Genomic DNA, 17,197 nt, shown 5'->3' with positions numbered 1-17,197 from the left:
TTTACATATTGAGACAAATCTCTAATTGTTAGAAAAGATGCTTAAAGAGAAGGAAATCAATATAAACTAGCAAAATGTTTGGGAAGCTTCAAATTAAAATGAAGGATCAATATTGAGTGTTGTTGTTACGAAACATAAATGTTTTGTAGCTTTTAATGTGTATCCTAATATTGTTTAAGAATTAATGTCATAAATTATATATATTTTAAACTGTGAAAATTTATTAGCTTTTGATTTTAATAGGCTTTTTTAACAAATATTGTTAAAAAATAAAATTTAATAGTGGCCATGTAAATCCATTATGACTAAGGTTATCCAATTACCTAATTTAATTATTTATAGCTAACTGCTTACCCTTAAAAATTATGTCTATATATTAAAGCAAGTATTGCCTTTTATTAACACTCATTGTGGTCACAAGATAAAACACAAAAATGTAAAAATTCAAGTAAAACTTATTCTTTGCATCTAGTGAAACTTAAAAATAATAAAAAAACAATTTATCATCTCTGGTACTTTAATCGCTTATTGGAACATTAAAGTATACAGTCAAAAGTCGTTAATCCGGACTCGTCGGGACTTCAGCGATTCCGGATTATCGATTTTTCCAGATTATAGATCATCAGTTTAAATCTGGTAAGATGGCATGCAGAAATTACAAAATTAAAAATATGAAACCGTAATTTGTGAAATAAAGAACAATTACGATCTAAAGGGTATCAAAATTTACAAAAAGAAAAAGCTTAATATTTATTTGTTTACTTTTATTAAGCATTTCTTTCAATGTAAGTTGCTTTGTTTCATGTCATAATACTTTCTCTTTAATTCTATTAAACAGACATAATTTCTTGTTTAGTTACAAAGTTCCGCTGTTCAAGTCCTATAATTGCTGTGTTGAGAATACCGACTAATTTGTCAATCGAAATGTTTTCATTTTCAATAACCTCTGGGTCACTTTCTTCACTATCTGAAGCGAATTATAATGACGAGGAACTTGATTTAAATCATATCAAAGACGGAGTACATCGAGATGAAATACTACACTTAGTAAGGAATTATAAGCCAAATAAAATATAAAACATCTGCCCTGAAGATAAGGATAGTGCTGACAGATCAACTTCCAATCCGCAGCGTGAAATTGATAAACAGATTTCGGATTTCAAAACATACTTTCGCTTTGTAGATACAAATTACATATTAGTAAATATATATCGGAAATTCTATTTGACATAATCGAAAGTTCAAGTTTACTTTTATGAAATTGCTCTAACAGTCTGCAAAAAATAATAAGCCGGATCCAATTCAAAGATTAAGGAACAACGCAATCTGCAACATTAACTGAATTTTTAGCTTAGCTTATACCTCCGTTACACATTAAGCCACATGCGCACAAACATATTCGCAGACGTGAAGGTCTTATGCGCACTCTTAAACGCCTGTGCGCATGCGTGAACGCGACGCATGCGCAGAAAGTTTGTAGCTTTGAGGTCCGGATTATGGGTGTCCGAATTAACGACTTTTGACTGTATTAACTGGGCTACAACCCCTTGAAACTCCACACAAAGCTATGACACTAACTGCATCAAACAAAGTATGACTAACTTTCAACACTTCCCAACTGTGTCTACATCAGGCCTTTCAGGTTTGTTCTATTGAGCGGGTCTGTCTCTAGACAAGCAACAGCTCTGACAACCTTGAGTCTTTTGTTATGCTGATTATGGTCTCACTTCTTATTTTAACCTATGCCTTTTGACATAAAATCTACCTGCTATTTACTAAACCTCTAGACTGACTAAGTATGTGACAAAATGAGACATAAAAAAAATCATCAACATACTAGTAAAATGTAAATGTCACTTATCTTCTTTCAAATATGTCCAACTATTATAAGTGTAAAATAGTTAATGCTACTTGATAAATTTCATACAGTTTATTTTATTCTCAAACTTATTAATAATTATGTTAATTAATTCATGTTTAGTAATAATGCATACTAATCGAGGATCTATTTTATTTTTAGAATGGTATTATAAAAGTGAAAATCAGGCATAGAATAATGTTTTTAATTGAATTTATTCAGTTCCCATTTGCTCACAGGTCCTTAATTTTTTCATTAATGGTCCTTAAAAATATTTTATTTCTGTGTGCAGAAATGTGTGCGAACCCTGAATATTATTGGATTTTCAACATTAAATACATGAAAAATATGTTACGATTTCACATTGGGCTTTCTATGATCAATTAGTTAATCAGTTTTTTCTTATCAATTATGTGTTTCTTTTATTTCTCTTTTGTGGAAAATTTAATATAAATAAAAGGTTTATTTCAATCACTTTCATAGTCCCTTTCAGATCAAGCATTATACAGAACCAAACTTTCTTGTTTATTTGTTTTTGCTTGAGTAATTGAACATTTTGGTTACGAAGATTTTTCGAAAATATCAAGAAATGGTGAGATTTGCAGTTCTACATAGTTAAGTGTATATTAATAGATTACAAAAGTTCTGTGTTTTTTTTTTTTTTTTTTTTTTTTTTTAAATAATAAATGCGAATTGAGTCATACAAAACCATAAGAAAATTTCATTGAATCATGTAAGCACCATTTTATTCTGACATTTTGCCATTTCTCTTACAGCTGGATAATTCTTTTTTACAAAAACTGTCAGATTTGTTTGTAAAGGAGCTACTGGAATGTTGTTTGACATTGTCCAGTAGACATAGACATTATCTTTTTATATGTAATACAATTGTAACTTTTTAGATCTCTTAGCTTCCTTCCAATTTGTCAATTTTTCCAGTTTCAGCTTTGAAAATAGTTGCATGTTTGTCTCTTTATGCCAGCAGGAGCGGTGACAGCAGCCAATCTTGTTATGAATCACTCTGATTCTGATTTTAATGCACATTTTAACCTATGCTGCTTGACATAAAATCTACTTATTATTTACTAAACCTCTAGACTGAGCAAGTATGTGACAAAATGAAACATTAAAAATAAAAAAAGCTAACTGTTAGTAAAATATTACTAAAATGTCACTTACCTTTCTTTCAAATATGTCCAGTGATTATAAATGTAAAATATTTAATGCTACTTGATAAATTTAATAATATTTATTTTATTCTTGAACATATTAATAATTATGTTAATTAAGCTATGTTTAATAATAATGCATCCTACTTACGGATCTTTTATTTTTAGGATGGGAGTTGAAGTATTTTTAGGAAGGGAAGGTGAAGTTCAGGCATAGATATAATATTTTTAATTGAATTTATTGAGTTCCCATTTGCTTATAGGTCCTTAATTTTTTTCATTAATGGTCCTTAAAAGTACTTAATTTCCGTGTGCAGAAATGTATACAAACCTTGTTCCATGTATTACTTCTACAAATGCCGTTGTGTTTATTTATATAGCTGTAAAACATGAAATCCTCTCCTCCAAACAGTGGCCAACATTCTGGTTGTTAGTATAAATTTTTCACACAAAAATTAGCAGTATATGTGTAAAGTTTTTTAAGTTATATCATTCCTTTTCCATTTGTTTTCTATCTTTTTGAAGCTAGATCTCTTATCAGTGCTCTAAATTGAAATGCTTAGCATTAAATTTGTTTGCTTTTTGGTTATTTTGCCTAGTACTGTATATTTTTACTATGTGGGGAACAGATACGAAATAAACAACCATTTGATTTCATCACATTTTAGTTTTTATGCCATTTGTAGTTTTTAATTGCTAAATAATTGCTAATTGTCGTGGCTTGTTTTAACTTGGTTTATTACTACACGTTTGATAAAACTAGCTAACAGTCAGTAAAAAAGTCAGCCAATTTTCAACTTTAGTCATTTTTGTTTGAACTATCATTTATATCTTTTTTTTTTTTTTTTTTTTTTTTTTTTTGCAAATCATGGGTTATCTTAAAGACTTCTTTTCCCTTCTCTAGTAGAACTAATTTAAATTAGATTACAATGGCATACTGAATATATTATTGTATGGATTTTATATGTAGTATATTATTTCTGTGTATCTCAATTATATATTGTATAGCTGTAATTTGCTTTTTGCTGTAAGTTTTTTCTTTCTTTTCTTATTTAAAAAAAAAAAAAAAAAAAAGTTTGTTACTCTTGAAAAAAATATTTAAAATTTATTGTTATTCTTGGATGCAGTGAAGCTGCTGGGCATATGAATAATATTTTATATGTCTGTACTTTTTTATATCTTGGTTAAGATTTTAATTAAAATATCTAATTTATAAATAGGCAAATGTACTATGAATAAACTTCAAATGTAAACTAGTCAGTTTTTTAACTTGGACTTAAATATCCAAATTTACACTTGAGTCTGAATTAAAAACTTCTACAAACTTCAGTCTTAAGTCTACATTTTTTTTACTGTTAATTAATAATGTAAAAAAGTATTGTTTATGCATTTCATCCACGAAATAAGCTATTGCTTGTAAATATTTAGCAAGTTCTTAAAAATTCATTAGGTAAGAAATAATATAAATAAATTTTGATTGTTTCCTACATTTTTAATTTAGCAGTTAGAAAATTTTCCACTTTATTTAAAAAGAGCAGATTTTGTTACTTAAATACATTTAGAGGTTTCCCGAGCTTTCAGAATTATTAAATCCTAAGCAGCTTTTGTTGCAATAATTTCTTCTTTCTCCTCACTTGGTTCTCCATTTTATTTTCTCCACAATATCTTTGCACTATAAATTAATTTTTTTTTAAATTATACCAGTGATCCTGACATAATTTTCCAAAGAAACACCAGCAAGAATGATTCTGTTCTCTTTTAGAAGGTTCCAAATTTTATCAATATGACTTTTATTATTTTGAATAACATCTGTTTTTAAGGTGTTTAGTTATGCTTGCTTCTAACCAATTTCAGTGGTTTGTGTCAGACACACATATGTTTCCAAGTACAATCTATATCAGGGTTGGCCAAACTTCACGTCAGTAAGAGATGCATGTTTGAATTTAGGAATGTTTAAGAGCCGCATCTAGAATTTCTAAAAGCCACAAGTTTATATTTACATCAGTATAGAAATAGCAGATGAGGTTTTAAATAGAAAGAAATGCCTGATAACTTTGTAAAAAGAGTCTAAACTAATTATTTCCTTTCGGACACTGCATAGTTTTAGTTTAAGATATTTCATTCGTATATTTTGTATGCATGAGCCACACAAATTGCCTGCGAAAGCCATATCAGGCTCATGAGCCGCACTTTGGCCACCCCTCTAATATATCAAATGCTGTTTTAATGCTGTGATGTGCGATAAATATTTATTAATACTATATGAAAAGCTTTTTTTTTTAATTATAGATAATATTATTAAAATTTTTAACTTTTTAAAAATTTCTTTCACTTTTCCGTTTTTTTAAAAATATTTGTAAGAGTAAATTTTTACCTTCGCCGTGTTTATCGTCTGCTACTTTACTTTGCATTTAAATTGACTTGTTTAAAACTGAGAAAGTTCGTTTGATGTTTATTTTCACAATGTTTTTAAGGAAACAGGACGTTGAAAGTTTGGGATATGTCCCAGCTTAAAAAATATATATATATAAATTTTTACATAAATCCTCTTAAAGAATATTTTAAGTAGTAATTTTCTCTTATGTTGTAGATTATATAAAAAACATGTCCTTTAATATAGGAATTATTAGGCTTAAAAACTCTAAATAATATGATTTAGATTGTTTGCAACTGAAGGAAAAATCGAGCCACTCCGTGGTACAGGATAAGCGCTGCTGGAGTGGTTTATTTCTTTCTCATTAAAAAAAAAAATCTTTTAATTCAAATATTTATCCTTTGGACTTTGCTTTAAAACTTTATTTATAGTTAAAAATGTCTAGAAAATGAAAAGCTATCTTCAGCTGAAATGCATTTGATGCAACAAATATTTAAAAAAAATTGACAAAAATGCAAAATTTATGCAAAGTGTAACAATCGAAAATTTTAATTTTCTTGTGTCAGCACTGAAAACAAATGTAGAAAGAAGAAATGTAGGAAGAAAAGGAAGCAAAAATTTAAAGGGGGTTTTGGCTGTCAGAAATACCAAGGTGTTTCGAAAAGTTGTATGCTTTTGAATATATTTTCAGAATATTTCAAGGAATTTGGGTTTTCAAAGAGAAAAAAATTGGATGTGTACACTAGCAAATACCATTAACTGAGCTTGTGCTAATGGAAAAGGCAAAAACAATATCATTGCAGATTAAATTGAAGAGCGACTGGTTTTTGATTATATGTTTATATAAATTTAAATTACGTTATAGAACATCATATAATCATAAACAGAGAATTCTATGATTTCTTAGTCGAATTATTTGAATATTCATGAATTTATCCAGTGATGTATGTGGATGTCACCTAAAGACGTTTTCCCTCTTGATGAAACCAGTCTTTCCTTTCATCTCATGCCTTAAAATGCTTAGCCTCTAAAGACTGATAAAGGCTCAGACCAAGTACTGATGAAATGGATTGAATTGGATTATTAAGTTACGGTAAAGCAGGGCTATTCCCTAAAAGGCATTCGTGAAGAACTTTTTAAGGGAAACCAGCTGGCATACTCGTTACAATGAGAAAAACCACGAAAACGCCCATGCAACCAGCCCATTTTCTCGGAAAGAACTACCAGTGTTCAGCGACTTTACTGCTCGGCCGTTGCTGGCTTTATGGAATTGAAGGCGATAAATTTATTTAAAATGAATGTCAGAAATACCAAGCTGTTTTGAAAAGTTATATGCTTTTTAATATACTTGTAGAATGATATACTTGTAGAATGTGACTCATTGATATTGTAGCATAGATGAGGGAATCCTACAAATGAACAGGCAAGTACAAGTCTAAACTCAAGACCTTTTATTAACTCGAGCTGAATGAAGAGCTACTTATATACGGCTGGTGAACATGCTGAAACATTCCAGACTTGGAATATTCTGGAAGAATAAGAAGGAAATTTACATAAATAAGATAACATTAACAAGAAGGAAATTTACATAAAACCAATTATCAGGCATCTTGCCATTGACGGGTTTTGAGTCCTGCGCCTTCTCTGCTAAGCTATGAGGAGCTCGGTCGAAAAGAGTAATTTTCGCTACATTTCCCCCTTCTTAGGAAGAAGCAGCATCCCGCTGCGATCTGGTTTGGTTTCTTGTAACAGGTCTCCTGGAAATATTGGGCTTTCTTTCATCGTCTAGTTGTACATTTGGATCATGATATTGCTTCAATCTCAATACGTGAACGATGTCTTTTGAATTCCGTCGTTTCTTATTTTGTTCCATACTTTCTACTTCGTACGTTACGTTTGAGATTCAGTTGTGTGATTCGATATGGTCCAAAGTAACGTCTTAGGAGCTGTCGTATTGGAGTGAAGACCCAGACAAAGTCTCTGATGTTGTAGCTTTCAGATCGATGTCTCTCGTTGTATCGGCGCTTGTCCGTGGTTTGTGCTTTAAGAATATGGAGTTTTGCAAGCTGTGTAGCTTCTTCAGCTCTAGTGATCAGATGTTGCGCATAACTATCTTTGGGATCTTTGATACTGTACTTTTGTCGAGATGAGTCTGGATATCTCTGCCATAAATGAGAAAGAATGGGCTGAATCCCGTTGTGTCTTGTTTGGCTGAATCGTAGACATAGGTTACAAATGGTAGCACAATATCCCAATTTTTCTGTTCAATGTCTACATACATGGACAACATGTTTGACAATGTCTTATTGAATCTTTCAGTTAAGCCATTGGTCTGAGGGTGGTAAGCAGTCATCAGCAGATGAGACGTCTTGCGTAGTTGAATTACTTCTTTAACAACGTTGGATAGGAAGTTGCGTCCTCAGTCTCTTATCATTTCTTTGTGGGCACCATGCTTCAGTACAATTTCTTCAACTATAAACTTGGCAATTTCAGTGCCCTCAGCTGTTGGTATTGCCTTTGTGACTGGTAAGGTAAATCTGGTAAGGTTGTCTGTGCAAAGTATAATACACCGGTTCCCATTTCGAGTAACAGGAAAGCATCTGAGTAGATCTATTCCAATTTTGGTAAATGGTGTGTCGGGAGGTTTTATCGGCTCAAGCTGTCCGGGTGGACGTTGCAGCGGTGATTTCCGTCTTTGGCATTCTCGGCAATGTGATACATACTGCTGTGTACTTCCATATAGCCCTGGCCAATAGTACTTTTTCCTTATTCAGTCGTATGTTTTGGCAAATCTGAGATGGCAAGTGGTTGGAGCATCATGAAGACATCTTAGAACCTTGGTACGAAGTTGCTTTGGTACCATCAAGAGCCATTGCTGTCCCATAGGATCATAGCTTCTTTTGTACATTATACCATTTCTTATTTGATAATTTTGATATGCCTCACCTCTCGAGAGTTGTGATGATGGATTTTAATCATTTGTCCTTCTGCTGCTCTTTTCCGTAATCTACGATCGCTGCAAAGAAAGGGATGTCTTCATTGTTCTCAATTATTGGTTCTATAAGAGGCTTCCTTGATAGTGAATCTGCATCGGAGTGTTTGCGACTGCTCTTGTAGACGATATTTATGTCATACTTCTGCAACCTGAGAACCCACCGTGCAAGTCTTCCGTATGGATCCTTAACATTGGCCAGCCAACATAAAGAATGGTGATCTGCGACTACCGTGAAGGGTTTTCCGTAGAGGTATAGCCTGAATTTACTAATTGCCCAGATGACGGGAAGGCATTCTTTTTCAGTGGTGGAATAATTCCTTTCAGCTGCAGTAAGGGACCTGGATGCATAGGCTATTGGTCTTTCTTTGCCATCCTGGATCTGAACCCATACTGCACCGATACCATAGCCGCGCTAGCGTCGGAATGTATCCTGGTTTCTGCGTCTGGAATAAAATGTCTCCAAACAGTGCCACTGATCAACAGCCTTTTGAGTGTTGCGAAATATTCAATCTGTAATGCTTTCCAAGAAAATTTTGCATCTTTCTTCAACAAGTCATGCAGGGGCTTTGCGATATCTGTGAAATTTTTGATAAATCATTAGTAGGAGCACAAGCCCAGAAAACTTCAAACATCGGCAATATTTTTCGGAATAGGGAACTTTGCTACAGCCTCTACCTTTTGTGGATCGGGATATATCCCATGTTGATCGAGTAAGTGTCCCAGTATAGTCAGCTTCTTTTTGCCAAATGAACATTTCTCGGAATTTAGCGTCAGTCCTGCTCTTTGGATACATTTCAGTATTTCCCTCAAACGCTTTTGATGTTCTTCGAAATTAGGTGCGTACACAATTATGTTGTCGAGGTAGCAAAGACATATATTCCATTTGAGACCTCTTAGTACCATGTCCATCATCCGTTCAAATGTGGCTGGAGCATTGCATAATCTGAACGGCATGACTTTAAATTCATAGACACCATCTGGAGTCACAAAAGCTGTCTTTTTTCTGTTTTTATCATCAACCTCTATTTGCCAGTAGCCTGACTTCAGATCCATCATAGAGAAAAGTTTTGCACCAGCCAGGCAGTCCAAAGCATCATCGATGCGAGGTAACGGATAGACGTCCTTTTTAGTTACCTTGTTCAACTTTCTGTAATCGACAGAAAAACGCCATTTCTACACAAGCATGACTAGAGATGACCATGGACTGTCTGCTGGTTGTATCACATCTTCTTTTAGCATTCGTTGCACTTCGTCTGCAATCACACGTCCCTCAGTGGGTGACACACAGTATGGCCTTTGTTTGATTGGTGCACTGTCACTTGTATCAATCTTGTGCTTCATCGCATTGCATCGGGATTTTTTTGCAATACTGTTAAAGTAAAAAATGTCACTAAATTCACCTAGTAGACTCAATAGCTCGTCTTTCTCAGCATTGGTCAAATCAGTATCAAAAATTTCTTTTAAGTTTTCTTGAGATAACCTTTTCCTGGACCTATGTCCCTTGGAAACTTCTGGAGCCTGATCACTTAGGGAGCAAATAGGGTCGTTAAATAGCCTACATTCATCCCTTTCGGTATCAGTTGGGTTCGTCGAGAACAATTAGTTACCCATAATTTACCACAACCATCCTCTATAGTGACAATTGAAGCTGGTATCGATAGTTCTTTTTCACACATCAGAAATCTGTTTCCAACAATCATAGCTTCATCTGCTTCTCGTAGTTCTGAATTCAAGGCACATGTTCGCCTTGTGGTGTTTGCTTCAATTACGTAATCGGTTGCGGCAAACAAGGAGGCTTCTGACTTATTTAAATATTCATTGTCTGGAAGGATTTCTGAAAGTGTAAGTTCTTGATTTCCACAATCAATGAGGGCATTGGTGGCACGGAAAAAGCTCCAGCCAAGTATCATGTGATGACTACATTCAGGAAACACAAGGAATTCAAACAGCTTCTTAGTCCCATTCACATCAACTTTTAATACACAGCATCCCGAGGCAGCTACAGTTTTACCACAGGCAGTTTTCAATACAGGTCCATTCTCAGCAAACATAGGAGCATTTGGCTGTCGACGTAACTGTTTGGATATGACAGAATAATCGGCACCCGGATCAACAACGGCTTTCACACACTGTCCTTTCACTGTGATCAAAGTGTTATTCTTTTTTAACTTGGCTGTGATGTATGTCAGAGGATTTTCTTCAACTGCGGCCTCACCTCCTGTACAGGTCGCTTGAGCTAGTTTTCCTCATTGGTTTGGTGTGGGGAATGGCGTACTGGTGACTGCGATTGTCGGCAGTTGAGAGAGCGTCACGGATGAGGTGAACTGCTCCTTATTTGGGAGGAACTAGGTTATGCATATTCGTCATCGAAGCTGTATGTATATTCAGTATCCCTGTCTTGTCGAGGGTTGGGCGTCTTTGTGGCTCTTGCATTTTCATATATCTGGCGTCTTTCCCTACAGTATCTCAGAACAAGTCCTGGGCTTCCGCAATGAAAACAGAGAGGCACATTATCGTCAGTCCTCCACAGATCTGTCCTACATTGTGGAGCAGTTCTCTGGCTGGCTTTACATCTTGGCTGCGACCTAACTGGAAGTGAACATTGGATAGTGTTTTTACTTCTCCCTGCTCCTGTGAGTGGTGCCAGCACCTCTATAACCTCTTCCCGGACCACAGATGCTATGTCATTCGGTGCTACCGGTTCTATTTCTGTGTAGCCCTGAACTTGCGTCAGGACCTTCTGAACTTCCCTGACGATGGTGCACACTGTAGACCTTAGTTCACCGGCGTCCACATCGGCCGACACCGCGGAGACATTAGGCAGCCTCTGGAATTGTGATTGGGTGATACGTCTTCGTCAAAGGCTTTCTATGTGATGGCAGCGTTTTATGAAGGCGTCGACGCTGTCATAGTCCTGGGATGACAGGACCTGGTACAAGTCTTCAGCAATACCTTTCATGAGATGGGCCACTTTTTCGCCTTCAGACATGGATGGGTTTGCTTTTCGACAGAGTGCAAGAACATCTTGAATGTATGCTTCAGACGTCTCATCGATTTGCTGAGCACATGTGAGTAGTACTCGTTCAGCTTGGTGCTTTACATCAGCTGCTCGGGAAAAGGTGTTCTTAAGAGCAGTCCTGAAAACAGTCCAACTGTAAATGTATCTTCATTATTATCGAACCACTGTCGAGTGGTTCCGCCAAGGTAAAAGATGACATTCGCCAGACACATTTGATCATCCCTGTGGTTATAGTTGTCGATTCGATCAAAATCCTTGAGCTATCTATTAGTATATTCTTGGCTATCCCCGCTGAATATACACAGGCTTCTGGGTAGTTGGTACATCAGGATCGGTATTGCTGCGATATTACTTGAAGCAGAACTAGCTGCTGGAGGATTCTGCTCGGTTTCCTTCTCATCAACCATCTTTCTCAATCTTTTACGTGAATCCTGTAAGAGCCCAAACTCAGGAGGAAGTCCTCGAATCCGCAGGCTTCTGCGTAGCTCTGCCGTAGTAACTGAGAAATACCCGGCGCCTCCACCAAACTGTTGCGTAGATGAGCGGATCCTACAAATGAACAGAAAGTACAATTCTAAACTCAAGACTTTTTATTAACTCGAGCTGAATGAAGAGCTACTTATATACAGCTGGTGAACATGCTGAAACATTCCAGACTTGGAATGTTCTGGAAGAATAAGAAGGAAATTTACATAAATACGATAACATTAACAAGAAGGAAATTTGCATAGAAAGCAGTTGTCAGGCATCTTGCCGTTGACGGGTTTCGAGTCCTGCGCCTTCTCCGCTAAACTATGAGGAGCTCGGTCGAAAAGAGCAATTTTCGCTACAATATCACTATTTATAATTTTTTTATAGTAACTATTTTAGGAGGCTGGCTATGAAAGTGGCTAGTATCAATAGCCAATTAATTATCAATTTATGATTTTTTGGTGGGTAATGAAGAATACCTTGATAATGCAAATCAGTTGCTAGTGATTTTTCTATCTATTTCGTTAGTCATCACTGATTGCCTTTAAATTTCATAACAACCCATCTGGGAACCCCTGGGTTGAAATAACAGGAGTTAATGTATCATGATCAAGAAATCCATAACAAATGTGTATATCAAAGACATATAAGCACTTTGTGTGTGTCTATAGGTGTAAGATAAAGTAATTTAAATCAAAGCTATAATTAGCAGTAGCCCCACAATTCTTCATTTTAATTTGGGTGTTTTTCTTCTTTATTCTAAATTTAGTAATTGTTTCCTGGACTATGTCATTTCTCTATTAATCTATTTAAAGATTGGCATTTTTTCATTCAAGATTATGACATATGATTAATGCTCTTAAGATTATGACATAGGATTAATGCTTTTATAAGAATAACTTGCATCAGCCTTCAACCAATAATGATTTTAGAAGTTTATTAATTATCTAATCAAAGTGAAATTGAAACCAGCCCACTCTGAATTAAGATTTCGATTTGAACTAAACACTTTGCTTCTGTTGTTGCTAAGAAGCTGCCATGCAGTTTTCTTCCTTCCATAATAGTATCAATAATGTAAATGTTGCATTCTGGAACAGACACATTTAGAATTCCAAAATATTTGTGGCCGTAAAATATTTAATAAAAATAGAATAAATATTTAAAAATCTGCCATTACTGTAAGCTTTTACTATTGTGCACTTCAACATATATCTGCATCATTTCCAAATCATCACATATATGTGTAGGATAATTAAAAAAACGATTGTTGGATAGTCATCATCATGTACCATGTTTAAGACATTTGGAGAACAGGAGGTTTGTGAATAAGTCATGACAAATATTCTTTATTTTCTTATTTATTACAGGTATTAAGATATGTAATGAATAATTATTTATGTGAGATGCTAATTGTTTATTTTTCATAACATTTGCATGTTGGATTTGACCTGACATCTTCACATATTAACTTTAATTACAGATGGAGGAAATGGTATCAAAACTGAAAGGCTCTGATTCTACTACAGATGACTGTTCTAGTGAACTTTTTAATACTCTTGTAGTATTAGGAGAAGTTAAAAAACAAAATTCAAATTTAGAAAGAGAAAATAAATGGCTCAAAAGTGTGTTACAGGAAATGCAATTATCTAGCAAAAATCATGAAGATAAAGATAGTAGTTATTCCACATGTAGAGGCAAGATGTCTTCTAACAGTTCTGAGACTGATAAAATTTTAACATTCAAAGTTCCTTTCACAACAGAGTAAATTTGATAGTATGGTTTCTGGGTAAGATTTTTAAACCTACTTTATGACATCTACCTTTATGTAAGATATTTTGTACTTATTTACATCTTAATCTTGTTCTTTATTCTAGTTAGCATTAAGATAAGTTGTTTAATGATTTAGAAGTAATAAGTGTTTTTAAATGCTTTTATGATGCTGATTTTAAATGTGCCTTTGGCAACTATGAAATGTTCTGTAACAACAAATATGTTTCCCCCTTTCATTCATAAACAATAACAATGTCAGATGACCTACATTGAAATAAATATGATACCATGCGAAACACTACATTTGCACTGAACTCTCATTAATCGAACAAAGGCTGAAGTTCCAAAAAGCAGTAAATTTCAGTAATTTAATAAATTTCTAGTCTTAAAAATTTGGATATTTGTGTATTTTTTTAAATAAAAGCTCTGTTTTAGTTAGCATGGCTATATTCTCATATCCGTCTACTAACTTTCTATATACATATCTTGATTTGATAGAAGCTGCTTATTTGCATTTCTTTGGACTTACTGATTCAGTAGCACAGTAGTATCTGATTCAGTATTCCAAGGCAGCACTTTTCTAAAAATTGACTTTTCTTAGAACTAGTTGTAAGAATGGATTCTCACATTTGACTTGAACCAAAATTTGGTATTGACAGATTGGTTATGTAGAAGTAGTGTTTATAATTTTCAGGCATATGATATTTAAAATATTTAATTTAGAGGTGCCTCAGGTAATTAGAAGAAAACAGAAACATAACTGATAATGGCAATACTGTCGAAGTGTGGATTCTTCCACCTCCTGAAAGTTTGAATTTGACAGTGATAAAACAGCCTTTTCCCAAATTGAATCTTTTGTATTTTGTGTATATTTTCCTATTTACTTATTTTACCAATTCAGTTTATGTTAATTGCATATAATCAACTAACTTTACTTAAGTCTCTTTAAAATCTGGGTGTAACAGAAGTTTTCTGCCCAAAAAATGTTCTTGATAAAATTAGCGGAAGAAAACCATGAAAGCAGAACCTTTAGCATGGGTAGTAATTACTACTCAAAGCTACGATTTTCTGCCAACATGTTGGTAATTTTTTAGATCGTGGTGAATTAGCTTGTTCTGATTTAGATTTTAATAAAAAAATCAGATTACATGGCTAGAAATCAAATGATTTGTGTGAAAGTGATATAAATGACATTTTCAATGTCCAAAATGACTTACATATAACTTGGCATGATTTAGATACAATTTGAGATGGTATAGAATGGAAGCAATTTAAGGTGAATTCAGTTTGAGGTTGACTTATTAAAAATATTCTGCATGAAAGTAATGCTCCCACTGGTTTCCTAAAGAAAAACCGGTGAATCTGTGCTCTCTCTCTCTCTCTTTTTTTTTTTTAAATTAACAAATTTCTGGTATAATATGTAAAGAAGTGCATGAAAGTTAAGGCAAGAGATTTAGAAGATAATATTTGGAATTCATCCATTGTATTGTGGTTAAAATTTGCTTCTGGAGTAGTTAAAAATTGAAAATTAAATGAAAATATGAGAGTATATCATGGTAAATAGCTATATGGCTACAGTACAAAGTCCGAGATCCGAATGTCCAATATCCAGAATGATCTAAAATCCGGACCTTAAAACCATCAACAAAATATGCTTTACGCAGGAGCATTTGATTTCTCTCTCCCGATAATAAAACATGCGGAGGGTCCCAAATCTTAATTCCACTTCGGCACTAAATAGAATAAATATCTCGTTATTGAAGAAATAATCATTTTAGCATAAATTTGTGTGATCAATAATTTGGCTCCGTACCTGCATATCTGCTTGGCATACATCTCAAATCGAATATAGGAACATCATTGATTTTACCAAGGCCAACTTATAATCCCTGATGCCAAGCCTGGCGAATCATTATTTATTATATTATTCTTTCATCACTGCATGTTTATCAATGCATGACAACTTAAGTAATGACTCATGCAGTAATGCCTAAACAATTTCTTTATTTTAGTAATTTAATAACAAAGTATGGTAACCTTTTGTGTTAACATTATGCTTGGCAATGATTACAGATTTAAGTTAAATGCAAGGAGGTTAAAATGCAAGGAGGCACAGATTTAAGTTAAAATCATGCACTAAATGTTGACGAGGAAACATTTAACAAAAATTTCTTTCCATATGTTAAAAATAGATTTTGTTAATAGATTCTTAAGCCAAAATTACATTTAGTGCTATTTGAATGCTAGAATAACTGATTTGATTTTCACATAAACCCAGAACCGACACCAGAGCTCGTATGGCCACACCGGGTGGCACAGAATTTAAGGGAAGACTAGATTTTTGAAATTTAGAGAAGCACGAGTAACAAAATAAAGTGATGACAAAATATTTAGAATTTAGAAAATGCACTGGGACACAAAATTTAAGGGCGGCAAAAATTTAGAACTGAGGGAGTAGCAGAATTTAGGACCAGCAGAGACTGCATCAGGCAGTAAATTATCTACTGCGGGCCCTCAGTAACCTTAAGTATACGTGAGAATTTATTTATTCGTGACTCGGATAAGCCTTAAGCCATGTGCAGGAAATGGACATAACTATAATAGATAACTAAATTAACCCTTAGCCTGTCGAGTAATTTTCTGCGAATCCCTTTAAAACTCGCTAGTTTTGGAACGAACTTCCCGTAAAATGTCGCGAAAATAACCCTAAACCTCTGAAAATTGTCAAGCAGTTCTTTTGTTATTTCCCATCCCTCCCAGAATTTTACTTCAATGATTCCGCTGAGATTGATTACTAGATATTGTTCGGTAGATGTGAGCTCTCAAGAGAATTGCAAAAGGCTAGACTCTCCATGATGACCGTCTTAATGCCACAGGGTACAGCTGCGAAACTTAAGTTTCCTTCCCTTAAACAATCTTATCTCTACATATCTTCTCTACATATAATAAGAGAAAGAGTCTGTCTGTGTGTGTGTGCCTTTTGTTCGCGCTGCGCGTAAGCTAATAGACCCACCGCTACGAAATTTGGTACATAGGTGCATCTAGACAAGAGACAGTGCACCTTGAAGCGAATTTTTCGAAACTCGAATTAATTTTTTTTTAAATTTTATGTTTCGTGACAAAATCGCGTCATTTTGAGACAATATGGGCTATAGGAAAGCGAGATTTTACTCTACACACTCCATTTTCACATCATCATGAAACGTAGGCACTTAGCTATTTTACGAACTTAAAATAAATTTCGTGTTTCAATAAATTGATTAAATACGAAATTATTTAACAAAGGGAGCTTAACACCTTTTCAACGGGATTTTTTCTAAAAAAGTTTATTTTTAAAAATGGACAGTTTATTTTTCTTTGATTTTTGGACACGTTAAACTTTCATCCTTGCGACTGCTTTTACAAAAAGAATTTTGGAAAAATGATAATATTTTGTACTTTTAAAGAATTTTTTAAATGAAGCTTCTGAGTACACTTCTCACATCTTCTCACATCTTTAAAAATGTGATTTTGGCAAAAATTTTCCTGTCTTGTTGTTGTT

General features: G+C 34.0%; 1 protein-coding gene across 5 annotated transcripts in view; it reads left to right on the top strand.

Moving 5' to 3' along the window:
- LOC118203559 (uncharacterized) overlaps positions 1–17,197 on the top strand; it is a 235,732-nt gene that overhangs the window by 143,292 nt on the left and 75,243 nt on the right. For all 5 annotated transcript variants that reach the window (XR_015040229.1, XM_085813027.1, XM_085813024.1 and 2 more), the window contains one exon: positions 13,367–13,672. Coding sequence is in view for 4 of the 5 variants with exons in the window: in XM_085813027.1 (XP_085669153.1) it covers positions 13,367–13,651 (285 nt within the window). In the remaining variant the exon portion in view is untranslated. The remainder of the gene's footprint in view (positions 1–13,366; positions 13,673–17,197) is intronic.

This window comes from Stegodyphus dumicola, chromosome 3 (genome assembly GCF_044657685.1).
Source record: "Stegodyphus dumicola isolate Sdum_Otavi_A_Nest chromosome 3, ASM4465768v1".
In the NCBI taxonomy this organism is placed as follows: Eukaryota; Metazoa; Arthropoda; class Arachnida; order Araneae; family Eresidae; genus Stegodyphus; species Stegodyphus dumicola.
This window is presented reverse-complemented; position numbering and strand designations above follow the sequence as displayed.